The sequence below is a fragment of the Microcaecilia unicolor genome, chromosome 8, assembly GCF_901765095.1.
Source record: "Microcaecilia unicolor chromosome 8, aMicUni1.1, whole genome shotgun sequence".
NCBI lineage: Eukaryota > Metazoa > Chordata > Amphibia > Gymnophiona > Siphonopidae > Microcaecilia > Microcaecilia unicolor.
In genome coordinates, this window is record NC_044038.1 from 160,005,487 (window position 1) to 160,018,916 (window position 13,430).

Sequence of the window (13,430 nt, forward strand, 5' to 3'; positions counted from 1 at the left end):
ATCCAAAGTTGGATCCAATTCTGTTTTCTACTTCCTGTTAACTGAATAATTCCTGAGACCCCATCCCACCATGTCTGTATTCACAGCACTGGACTCACTTTGATAGAATTGGTGTCCTTGATCACTTTGTTGATGTCATGGGCTTCTCCGGTCAGCTTCCAAGGATTGTGTTGGAAGATGACACCTTCTCCACCACAGCTATATAAGGACACAGGTGGTCTTTCATCTTCTCCTCCTGCAAAAGCAGAGAAAGAAAAGAATAAAAATGTGCCACTTACACAATCATACTGCCCAAACATGTCAACAGTTTTTGTATTAAGCTCTGTGGTGTGCAAGGGAGAAAATGCTTGTTCAACATTGATAGACAAGAGCTATCTTCAAAGCTCACCAAAGACAGGTGGAACAGGGGGTCCCCAAGCCAAGGAGTACACAGTCTTCTTATGGTATGTGCTAGAAATCTGTGGTGGTCTATAGAGAGAAGGACTAGAATGTTAAATACCTGAACAATAAAACAAGACCAAACCTGGACATTCTGCACTTTTGATGCCAATGTTTTTTTGAATATGTACAAAGTTCTTTGACCATGTTTCTTATGATATTATACACATACTCGGAAAAAATTGACCTATCCTAATCCATATGGGAAAATTAGGTTCTTACCGTGATAACTTTCTTTCCTTTAGTCATAGCAGATGCAGCCATTACAGATGGGTTGTGTCCATCAACCAGCAGAGGGAGATAGAGAGCACACTTTTTTCAGTGCCTCATACCAGCTTGCTCCACTGCCTCTCTTCAGTATTTGAAGCTTCCAAAGCAGTATGGCAAACCGCAATGGGAATAACATGAGCTTTCCTCACAGCGAACGATGGCCCTACAACATAGGGCATTAACTCAGAATGGAGGGAATGAAACATCCTCCCGGAGGGCATAAACTCATCCTCCACTGAGACATAACTGGAGGGAATAAACTCATCCTCCCGGAGGGAATAAACTCATTCTCCAAAACATGAAACTGGAGGGAATTAAGTCATCCTCCTTTAATTGAACAAGAATCCTGAAGACTGTTTTCCGACTTTCTCCCAAGGACGGAATCTCCAGGAAACATGAACAGAACCCGAAATAGATTTACAGCAGATAGCAATCAGACAGGGAGGGATCATGGCTGCATCTGCTATGACTAAAGGAAAGAAAATTATCAAGGTAAGAACCTAATTTTCCCTTCCTTGTCATCAAGCAGATGCAGCCATTACACATGGGATGTATCAAAGCAATCCCTAGATAGGGTGGGAACAAGCCACACCACTCGCCAGCACTTGCGCTTCAAAATGTGCGTCCCTCCTGGCAGCCACATCCAGCCTGTAATGTCGGGCAAAAGAGCTTAGAAGCCCATGTTGCTGCACTACAAATCTCTTGAAGAGAGAGTGCTCCAGTTTCAGCCCAAGAAGAGGAAATTCCTCTAGTGGAATGCGCCTTAAAGGCATCAGGCAGAGGCCGGCCGGCAAGCAAATAAGCTGAAAAGATAGATTCTTTGAGCCAGCGGGCAATAGTGGCTTTAAATGCTGGAGACCCTCTGCGAGGACCTGATAGCAAAACAAACAGATGATCAGAGGTCCTGAAAGTAACTCGCAGATACTGCAGCAGAGTCCTGCGCATGTCCAACAGGTGCAATTGCCCAAAAGATTCTGGAAACTCCTCCTTGACAAAGGAGGGCAAGAAAATAGGTTGGTTTAGGTGAAACGCTGAAACCACCTTAGGCAAGAAGGAAGGCACGGTCCGAACCGTGACCCCGGACTCTGAAAATTGCAGAAAAGGGTCTCTACAGGACAGCGCCTGGAGCTCTGACACCCGCCTCGCCGAAGTAATGGCCACTAAAAAGACAGCCTTCAGTGTCAAATCTTTCTCTGAAGCACGCCGAAGTGGTTCAAAGGAAGCACCCTGAAAGGCCTTCAGCACTAGCCCCAGGTTCCAAGCTGGACAAGGTGCACGCACGGGAGGACGGAGCCGAAGCACCCCTCTAAGAAACCGTACCATATCCGGATGAGCAGCTAAAGACACGCCTTCAACCTTGCCACGCAGGGAGGCCAACGCTGCCACTTGCACCCGCAGGGAATTATAGGCCAAGCCTTTTTGTACACCATCCTGCAAAAAGTCCAGAATTGGCGAGACAGGAGCCCGCAGGGGTGTGATCTCTTTGGAAGCACACCAGACTTCAAACTGGCACCAAATCCTGGCATAAGCCACGGATGTGGAATGCTTGCGGGCTTGCAGGAGATTGGTAATTACTTTATTGGAATAGCCTTTGTCTCTCAATTGCGCCCTCTCAATTGCCAGGCCATAAGATCAAATCGGCCGGCGTCCTCCATGGTTACCAGACCCTGTGACAACAGGTTGGGAACCAGAGGTAACTGAAGGGGATCCTCTACGAGCATCTGTCGGAGGTCCGCATACCAAGGCCTCCTGGGCCAATCCGGGGCGACGAGAACCACTTCTCCTGGATGCAGCCGAATCCGCAGGAGCACTCGCCCTATCAAGGGCCACGGAGGGAGCACATACAGTAGGCCCGGAGGCCAGGGTTGAGCCAAGGCATCCAACCCCGCCAAGCGAGGATCTCTCTGTCTGCTGAAAAAGCACAGGACTTTGGCATTGATGCTTGTCGCCATTAGATCCATCACGGGCTTGCCCCACTTGACACATATCTGCAGGAATACTTCGTCTGCAAGTTCCCACTCCGCTGGGTCGATCTGATGCCTGCTTAGATAATCGGCTTGCACGTTGCTCTGACCTGCAACGTGAGCTGCCGACAGAAACTGTAGATGCAGCTCGGCCCAGTGGTAAATTTGTTCGGCCTGCGCGGCTAGAGCTCTGCACTGAGTGCCGCCTTGTCGATTTATGTGGGCCACTGCTGTCGTGTTGTCCGACATCACTCTGACAGCCAATCCTTCCAGGGTCACTTGAAAAGCCAGAAACACCTGAAACACCGCTTTCAACTCTAGGGGGTTGATGGACCACTCCGACTCCTTGGGTGTCCATAGACCCTGGGCATGCTTCCCCTTGCAATGTGCGCCCCAGCCTTTCAGGCTGGCATCTGTCACCACTAGGCACCAATCGGGGAGCGCCAGCGGCATTCCTCGCCGCAGCATGCTGTCTGAGAGCCACCACTCCATACTGAGTCGGGCCGCAGGGAGCCAAGAGAGTCTGCATTGATAATCCTGAGATACTGGAGACCATCTTTGGAGTAGAGCATACTGTAGAGGTCTCAGGTGCGCTCTCGCCCAGGGCACCAGTTCCATGGTGGCTGTCATCGATCCAAGCAGCTGGACAATGTCCCAAGCTCGCGGGCGGGGCATCCTCAGGAGCAGACGGACCTGATTCTGAAGCTTGCACCGCCTTTGCTCGGGTAGGTACACATACCCCGAGGCTGTGTCGAACCTGGCCCCCAAATATTCTAGAAACTGCGAGAGGGTCAGGTGACTTTTGGCCAAATTGATGACCCAGCCCTGAGATTGAAGTACTGAGACCACTCTGGCTGTTACATGCTGACTCTCTGCAGCAGAGTTTGCTCGAATGAGCCAGTCGTCCAGGTACGGGTGAACCCGAATACCCTCTCGCAGCTACTACCACCATAACCTTCGAAAAGGTGCGGGGAGCTGTGGCGAGGCCAAAAGGCAAGGCCTGGAACTGGAAATGCTTTCCCATCACCGCAAACCGCAGAAACTTCTGGTGCGGGGGCCAAATTGGTATGTGCAAGTAAGCTTCTTTCAGGTCCAGAGACGTGAGAAACTCTCCTGGCTGTACCGCAGCAATGACGGAGCGCAGAGTTTCCATGTGAAAATGCCACACTCTCAGGGACTTGTTTAATTCTTTAAAGTCCAGAATAGGGCGAAAAGACCCTCCTTTTCGCGGCACCACAAAGTAGATGGAGTAGCGGCCGCAGCCGTGTTCAGCGGGAGGTACCGGGGACACGGCCCCTATCTGAATCAGACCTTGCAAAGTCTCCTCTACCGCCGCCCGTTTGGCGGCAGAACCGCATCGGGACTCCACAAACACGTCTCTTACAGGGGCGTCGAATTCTATTCTGAAACCGTCTCTGATCAGGTCCAAGACCCACTGATCTGAGGAAATGTTGGCCCACTCCTCGGCAAAGAGGGAAAGACGTCCTCCGATGACAGGACTCGAGGAGAGGGCCGGCGCACTATCATTGAGAGGGTCGCCCCTGAACTCCAGGCCTTGAGCCACTGGCTGTGGAACGTTTGTCCGAGCGAAAGGAGTTCCTCTGCTAAAAACGGGCACGAGAAGTGAACCCAGCAGAACGCCCCGGGCGGTACCTTCGAGCTTCACGGAAACGAGGTCTGTAAGAGGAGTGGACCGCCGCACCCTTAGAGGAAGGCCGAGGCCTATCTTCGGGCAAGCGCTGGGGTTTAGCCTCATCCAGGCCCTTCACAATTTTCTCCAACTCCTCACCAAACAGGCGAAGGCCTTGAAAGGGCAACTTCACCAACCTTTGCTTAGAGGCCATGTCCGCCGCCCAATGCCGTAGCCAAAGAAGACGGCGAGCCGCCACTGCTACTGCCATGTGTTTAGCCGAAGCTCTGACAATAACATAAAGGGCGTCAGCAAGAAAGGACAAGGCCGTCTCCATCCGCGGAGCCACATCTGAAAAGGGCTCCGCTCCATCACCGGGCTGTTCCACTGCCTGTTGCAACCAAGCCAGGCAGGCTCTAGCAGCATAACAACTGCATGCAGACGCCCGAATAGTGAGACCTGCAATTTCAAATGACCGTTTAAGTGCTGATTCCAGTCTACAGTCTTGAATATCCTTCAGGGCAACACCTCCTTCAACAGGGAGGATAGTTCTCTTTGTCACAGCTGTGACTAGGGCATCCACTTTAGGCATAGCAAAGTGAGCCATATGCTCCTCACTCAGAGGGTATAATTGCCCCATAGCCCTGGAAACTTTCAAAGGTCCCTCGGGGTCAGCCCATTGAGCCGAAACAAGCTCTTGGATGGAGTCATGCAAAGGAAAGGCTTGAGCAGGCTTTTTGGTACTAGCCATCCTAGGATTCACAGAGGAGGCTGTGCCACTGGCAGGGTCCTCAATAGAGAGAGCCTGCAGGGCATCAGAAATAAGCGCTGGCAGCTCATCACGGTGGAAAATCCTCACCGCAGAGGGATCGTCCAGATCCTGAGTCACTTCTGCACCAGACTCTGGCTCCTCAGCCCATGAAGGCCTGCCAGAGTCCTCCAAATCCTCGCAGCCCGACCACAGGGGGGAAAATGAAGGTGCAGCACTCTGTGAAGGGGAAAGAGCCCTTCTGCGCTTCATATTCTGCCAGTTATTATCAGGGAATAATGCCTCAGAGGGCATACCCAGGCTAGAATCCACCAGGGGGGCAGGGGGGCCCTGCAGGGCTTTGTGGGAGAGCTCTTTTAAGCATGTATGCTTTATGCATTAAGACGACAAAATCAGGGGAGAAAAACTCACCCTGGGCACCCGGATCTCTGCCGGGGCTAGTAGCTCTCATATCAGCCTCACTCCGAGGCCTCCCCCGGGCTCAGGACTCTCCGTCTCAGCGGAGGTCGCGTCATGTGGTAAATTCAAAATGGCGTCCGCTGCCAGCTCAGAGCGCGAAAAATCATCACTCGCCATGCTCGGGCCGGCTCTAACGTCTGTACAGCACGATTTACAGAGCCCCACTGCTGATCTGCGCTTGCCACACTTGGAACGGCGCTTTACTGTCTCCGCAGCCATCGCCGAAAACAGCGGTAAAATTCAAAATGGCGGTTCACGACAAATCGCCCCGATCGCGGGCCCACCCCGGAGGATTCAGAAAACACTCTTACCTCACTGGACCGAGTATCACAGCTCCGGTCCCACAGAAAAAGGCAAGGAAAAACCTCTGATCCTATTTTTTTTTTAACGCTGTGAGGAAAGCAGAGATAAATAGAACTCCGGAGGCTCTGGTGAGTGGGAAAGGCAGGGAAAGGGCGAACCTATGTGCCTGCATCCACTGTTGGTGGGGAAGGACAGGGAAAGCTAAGCAATGTATCCACATCCACGGAGGTATGGGTAAGGCAGGGAAAGGGCGAACCTATGTGCCTTTAAAGTGAAGCTGCTATAGCCTCCAACACCCCTGCTAACAACTGGCAAAAGCACAGGAGCAACCTCCAGGCAGATTTTAGATGGAGCTCGAAGAAGCTGCAGCCACTCTGCTAGGGGAGATAGAGAATACTGAAGAGAGGCAGTGGAGCAAGCTGGTATGAGGCACTGAAAAAAGTGTGCTCTCTATCTCCCTCTGCTGGTTGATGGACACAACCCATCTGTAATGGCTGCATCTGCTTAATGACAAGGAACAAGTTTTGCAGACAAAGATATATTAGTGGCTTTTAAGAGACATAAGAATCTAAAAGACATTCTTGCACCATCAGAAAAAGTAGGAGGTGGTTTGGGGACATTTTCCCTGCAGCAACTGTTCCATTTGTCACATCAATCTTAAAAACAAATGTTTTTGTACGCCCAGTTTCTGGAGACTTGTATGAATTGCGATGCTATTCAAACTGTAAAACTGAACATGTTATTTATGTAGCTATTTGCCCATGCAAGTTATTATACATTGGTAAAAGAATGAGAGCTTTAAACAAACGTATCATTGAACACAGGAGTTCCATTAAAAGACAAGCAACTGAGAAACTGCTTGTAGTGCATATGCTTGCTAAGCACCATAGATTTGATGACTTGCATTTTATTGTATTACATAGAATTAGACCACATTGGAGGAGATATTAATAAATTGTTATTACAGGAAGAGCAGAGGTTTATAATCAGACATGACACTGTCACGCCTATCGGTTTGAATCAGGAGACTGTTTTCCTTTTATATGGTTTTTATATTTTATTTGTATTATTAGTGTTTGAGTACATTGCATTATTATTTTTTAAACATTATTTCTTGATATTCAGTGTATTTATTTATATGGGTCATTATCATAATTTTGATTGTATGTAAACATCACTGTGATTGTATTTATTGAAATACTGGGTCTTATGTAGTTATTCAAATTGTATTTAACCCTCTTGAGCATTTCCTTGAGATTATCATCTTATGAACAGAGCCCTTATTTGAGCACTTACTGGTTTCAATGACATCATTTTCGTCAGTGAAACGCATAACATTTTTAACCTGTTTTGGCATTTTTTAGTGGGTTTTTTTCTTAAAAAATAGCGATTTCAGGTTAACAGACTGAATTGTTTTAGATTCCATCATTGTTTTTTTAAATTTATCGTCAGCAAAAATATCATTGTAACCTAATCTTCTAAAGTACTCAAATTGAAGCTTCATTGCTTTAAAACTGTTTCCGCACATTATAAAAAATACATAAGGAGCAGCAAACTTTCAAAATATACTAAAAAAGCATGAAACATGTAATTTGCTAACAAAATGGCTAACAGACTATGGGGGTCTGCAAGGCTCCAGTTGAGGCCTTATTTAAATTCTGAGATGTTTGTAGCCCCCCATAATCTGTTAGCCATTTTATTAGCAAACTGCATGTTTCAGAACATTAGCTTTGCAATGGTAACCTTTGACCTGTGCTGCACACATTTAAACAAGCGCTTTTCACAGCATGGCAGTTTCTCCAGTTCTGCCTGTGGAAGTGAAGTGCTGCTGCTTTGGTTTGAAAGTGCTGTTCTGTATAAGAAGTCCAGTAGCTGTGAGTATTCTTTCAAGTATAACACTGTTTATATGACTTTTAAACATGATATTATCATTGTTTTTTTTTTTAACGTGGCTCAGTCAATAAGAATTCCCTTTTTTTGGAACATTTTTAAGCTGTTTTGGATGCGCTATTGCTACTAATTCCCCTTTTAGGTCTGTGTTCTTTTTGGTTTTACTTCTGCTCTTCCGTATTTAAATGGTTCCGTTTGTAATTACCATTATGATGGTGACTTGCAAATCATTGCTATCACTTTTGCCTGCTGTTTTTTTGCACTTTCAACCTGTATGATCAATTGATGCACATTTTATACACTCAATGTGGTTTTGTTCTTATGCATGTTCATGTCATTGTCCTTCACTGTATCATTAGATGACATTTCAGTTTGACTATTCTTATGGATGTGATATTGGCATTTTGCATGTTTTTAATCAAACTAGTTTGATTTGTTATTTATGTACATGTTTTTAATCAAACTAGTTTGATTTGTTATTTATGTACATGTTTTTAATCAATTTACATACCTGGCTTAACAGCTCTAGCCTTAATGCAGCATTTTGGGGGGGAAACATGGCCATGTTGGGCGATTGTTCTAATAAATTGCCTAGTTCCCTGTTGGTTTGCTGCTTCACTATCACTCAGCCATGGCCACATTCTTCTTCATTTAAAATTACTGATTTATGAAAATCACAAAACAGACACCTAAAGAACTATTTGTGTCTCTCATAAGTTAAGTGTGTTATTTCTGATCCCATTACTAAAGCCTCCTTGATCTTCTGGAGGTCAGAAGGAGCTCTTACTTGCTGGAATAGGTATCATAGATTCCCACTTTCCCATCTTCTGTTCCAAAAGCCAGACAGCCTTCCTTACTGAGATGCCAGGATAGCTGGAAGAAAATACAACCCAACAGTGGTGCATTAAAACTCACAATTTTCTTCCACAATGCTTAACTTGTGCTTATCCACAGATGGATATAAATATTTGTTTATAAAATGTTATAAGTGCTTTTCACGTGGATGTGGTCTTTTGATTTTTTGAAGGCAGGGGTTCTTAACCAGTGTAAAGAGGTCAAATGGGGTACATAGGAGAGTCTTGAAATCTGAGGCAATTTACTGAAACTTTCTAGACAGAGTTAAAAGCAGTTATTAGAACAGTTTTCAAAGGAGTCTGCCCAGGCAACTTAATAATTAGCTGGGTAAATTCCTTGAGCTGAAAACTTCACTTAGTATTCATAAAGGTACATTATTCAACAACATTATGTACAATTTAGGCACTGTAGCTTTAAGTGTGACTTCTTTGGTAATATAACTGTGCGCTACTGTAATTTTAGTGACATGTTAGAAGTCAGCACTGTTAGCGAATAACAGCGACATATGTAACTGTCAGTAATGAATGTGGTTTAGGAAAGGGGTGCAAGGGTTTCAACAATCAGTTAAAGGGATGTGGGAATCAACAACGGATAAGAACCCCTGATTTTGAATACTGGCTTAACTGGTTAACTTTTTAGCATTAATTCCCCCCCCCCCCCCCCCCCCCCCCAGAAATGACCTGGAGTTGAATATCTGGGTTTAACATGGGCAGCGGATAGCAAAAGTGTTGCCAATCACCAGCTGAATATCAGGCCCTAAATGTATACATTAATGCAAGCCTCAGTAAGTCCCCCCCCCCCCCAACAATACTAGCAAGGTAAAGTCAGGAATCAAAGCAGGGAGCTGTCATTGAGCTACTAAAGATGACATAAGTGTGTGTGTGGAGCCACAATATACAGGACCCGCAATTGAGCAGGATATTGCTGCATGAAGCTTTAAGTGCTGCCAGCTCGATCTGTGCCTCGCCTGTTCTGTCCTCTATTGCACCAAGCCTTTCTTTGTAGGTCGTCAAACGGTTGCCAAACTCCACCACCGTTTTGCAGAGAGCACTGAACTGCTCATGTAAGCCATTGAATAGGCCCATTAATGTGTGCACAACTGCTTCAGTAATTTTGTGCACCAATGCAGGGCTGTCTTCGCATCTTCTGCGCCCTCCGCAATCTTGGGCCCATCTGGGTGAGTAGACTTCACTTTGGTGGTCATAAATATTGCAGAATCTACACCAATTTTCAAGGATTGTTAGAGAGCACTGGAGCTCCTGAAATATGCTGCTATCCCAATCAGCACATCGTGTGATCTAACATAGGATTTAAAAGAGGTTTGGACAAGGTCCTGGAGGAAAAGTGCATAAAAATTATTAACTAAATAGACTAATGAGATCATTGATCACCCCTCAAAATGAGCTGTGAGAAACATATCTAAATTTTGGGATCTGTGGGGAACTTATGACCCAGACAGGCCAAAGGATGCTGGGCTTCATGGACCTTTGCCATTTGATTCAACAGTGTAGTACTTTTCCTTCTTCATTGCCACGTTATAGGAGGGAGAGACAGGAGAAGAATACTTTGATTCCTGAGAAGATTTAGATTCAGCCTAAGAAGATCTGCAAACTCCGATATGATTTTTTTTAAAATTCATCCCAAAGGAGGACTGAACTGACAAGGAGACCTGGCTAGTCCCTCTAAAAAAAGTGAGTCACTGGCCCTTAAGTCTTCTGTGAAACTGGTGCCCAGGAAAGGGAGGCTCAGCCCCAACTGTATTTTTACCTGGAAGGATATGGTCTTTGCTCTATCAGGGACCTAACCCTCAAGGCCTTCTATCCAGTAGAAAGCCTATTTATGCTTGTTGCACCAGTCCACATGTCAGCATTACCTGCTCGAGACAGAACACTGTTTTAAGCTCTCCAACTGCAGCACTTCTTATAGTGGAGCTTAGTCAGTCAAGACTTTTTTTCTGTGTCTTCATCTACTGGCAGGGCATCATAACCCACTTGTCTGGATTAGTCTCATAGGACTCCTAAGAGCAGGCAGCTGCCTGGATGCATCTTTTTAATCACATTTTCTTGGCAGTAGAACAGATGTATTTGACAGCAGTGAGAATGGTTGGGAGCAGGCCAATTTTTCTCAGCTTTAGCTTTAAAATCAAGGTACGAAAAAGGGCTGGATGTTATGAAAGGAAGAAAAAACAAAAAACCCAAACAAACCAAAAGCCTGCCTACAAGAAGGCAAATGTTCAGAATAAGACAGTAATAAATCTACAATGCAGTTAGGACATTCTTACTATATTCTGCATAATACATAAATAAGGAAGATTCTGCCAATGGAATAATTATCAAACCATTTAAGCATATGCTGTAAACACAAAAGTCTATTGTAAGCTAGCCATAGTCACCAAGGATTAAATCACACCATTTCTCAAAATGTTAAAGGCCATTAAAAATCACTTGATTTTAGTTTCACTCAGGGTTTTTTTTTGAGAGGGTACTGAGTACCAATACAAAAAAGATCTCTCACTCAATTACAAAGTGTTAAACTTTATCCAACCTTTATCCAGCAGAAGTTGCAGCAGTAAACAGCATCTCTTATTAAATTCAGTAAGTTATTGAAGCGTCTGCAATATGGTGAAGCATACAAGCACAGGAAAACTAATCACTGTGCTTCAAATCAAACCAACAGGCCCCGTTTCACCAAGATAAACGGCTTCATCAGGGTCTTGGATTCAACAAGCAACCAACTTTGCAGTTGCTGTGTATACAGCAAAAACATGCTCACCTGTAGGCCTGATGCTACCTTTTCCATTGTCTGCTAAAACTGACCCATGGTCCCTACGTTCTACACACAAACTCTGCCATGTCATAGATTCTGTGACTGGTTGCAGGGGGCCTGGCTATTGGGGGGGGGGGGGGGGTCCCCTCAGTGATCACCCCATGCCTGACAGGTGGCCTGGCATTTGAGTACCGGCACCTTTTTCACTAGAAAAAAAAACCGCACTGGTTTCGCTACAATATTAGATTTAAAGAACTGCTTTTTAGTGTTAATCAATGTGGAAGATACTCAGCTGCTATCGACTACAGCACAACAGATGCGAAAATGAGTTCTGAAATATTTTGTAGGTGATGCAGAACATTTTTCAGTCTGAATCGCAGTGTGTTTCATAGTCTCGCTGCACATCAGAGAAGAAACCAGTGAATAGTTCCATAATTACTAAAAGATGGAGGCTAGGGAAATCATAGGATTAATTTTATAAACATGAAACAAATCACCTTACCGCTGTCACTTTGGATTTGATTCCTTGCCAGAATGTTTTGACATCGTAAGCGTTGTTGATGGACACTGTATTCCACACCCGAATCATGCTGTCCCCGACTCCTATGGCGAGGCAGCCCACGTCCACAGGGGAGAAAGCGAGACTGTAGACAAACCCGCCCAGGGAGGACATGGTCCAACAGCAATCCAGTGAGGAGAGGTCCCAGCATTTAATCTGTGGACAAACCAGTCATGAATTAAAGAACAAGATCTTTTCCACCACATCACTAACCTACAAAAACAAACCAAAAAAAAAATGAGAACGGAACAGGTCACCATTTGTGGCATGTAATGTAGTTAGCCAATACTGCTGGTTTTAAAGAACTACTACTACTACTATTTAGCATTTCTATAGTGCTACAAGGCGTACGCAGCGCTGCACAAACATAGAAGAAAGACAGACCCTGCTCAAAGAGCTTACAATCTAATAGACAAAAAATAAATAAAGTAAGCAAATCAAATCAATTAATGTGAACGGGAAGGAAGAGAGGAGGGTAGGTGGAGGCGAGTGGTTACAAGTGGCTACGAATCAAAAACAATGTTAAAGAGGTGGGCTTTCAGTCTAGATTTAAAGGTGGCCAAGGATGGGGCAAGAAGCAGGGGCTCAGGAAATTTATTCCAGGCGTAGGGTGCAGCGAGACAGAAGGCGCGAAGTCTGGAGTTGGCAGTAGTGGAGAAGGGAACAGATAAGAAGGATTTATCCATGGAGCAGAGTGCACGGGAAGGGGTGTAGGGAAGGACGAGTGTGGAGAGATACTTGGGAGCAGCAGAGTGAGTACATTTATAGGTTAGTAGAAGAAGTTTGAACAGGATGCGAAAACGGAGAGGGAGCCAGTGAAGGGTCTTGAGGAGATGGGTAGTATGAGTAAAGCGACCCTGGCGGAAGACGAGACGGGCAGCAGAGTTTTGAACCGACTGGAGAGGGGAGAGGTGACTAAGTGGGAGGCCAGCAAGAAGCAGATTGCAGTAGTCTAAACGAGAGGTGACAAGGGTGTGGATGAGGGTTTTGGTAGAGTGCTCGGAAAGAAAGGGGCGGATTTTACGGATGTTGTAAAGAAAGAAATGACAGGTCTTGGCAATCTGCTGGATATGAGCAGAGAAGGAGAGAGAAGAGTCAAAGATGACCCCAAGGTTTCGAGCTGAGGAGACAGGGAGAATGAGAGAGAGCCATCAACAGAAATAGAAAACGGTGGGAGCGGGGAGGTGGGTTTGGGGGGGAAAATGAGAAGCTCGGTTTTGGTCATATTTAATTTCAGGTGGCGTTGAGACATCCAGACAGCAATGTCAGACAAGCACGCTGAAACTTTGGTTTGGATGCAAGGTGAGATATCAGGGGTAGAAAGGTAGATTTGGGAGTCATCAGCATAGAGATGGTAGGAAAAGCCATGGGATGAGATTAATGAACCAAGGGAAGAAGTGTAGATAGAAAAGAGGAGGGGACCAAGAACAGAACCCTGAGGTACGCCGACAGGCAGAGGGATAGAAGTAGAAGAGGATCCACCAGAGTGAACACTAAAGGTGCGGAGGGAGAGGTAGGAAGAGAACC

At 45.8% G+C, this 13,430-nt stretch overlaps 1 protein-coding gene across 3 annotated transcripts in view; it reads right to left on the minus strand.

Annotated features, from left to right (window-relative positions):
- GEMIN5 (gem nuclear organelle associated protein 5) overlaps window positions 1-13,430 on the minus strand; it is a 123,625-nt gene that overhangs the window by 92,334 nt on the left and 17,861 nt on the right. For all 3 annotated transcript variants that reach the window (XM_030213343.1, XM_030213344.1, XM_030213345.1), the window contains exons 9-12: window positions 11,847-12,059; window positions 8,511-8,596; window positions 389-468; window positions 99-235 (exon numbers count right to left, since the gene is read on the minus strand). In XM_030213343.1, the coding sequence (XP_030069203.1) occupies window positions 99-235; window positions 389-468; window positions 8,511-8,596; window positions 11,847-12,059 (516 nt within the window). The remainder of the gene's footprint in view (window positions 1-98; window positions 236-388; window positions 469-8,510; window positions 8,597-11,846; window positions 12,060-13,430) is intronic.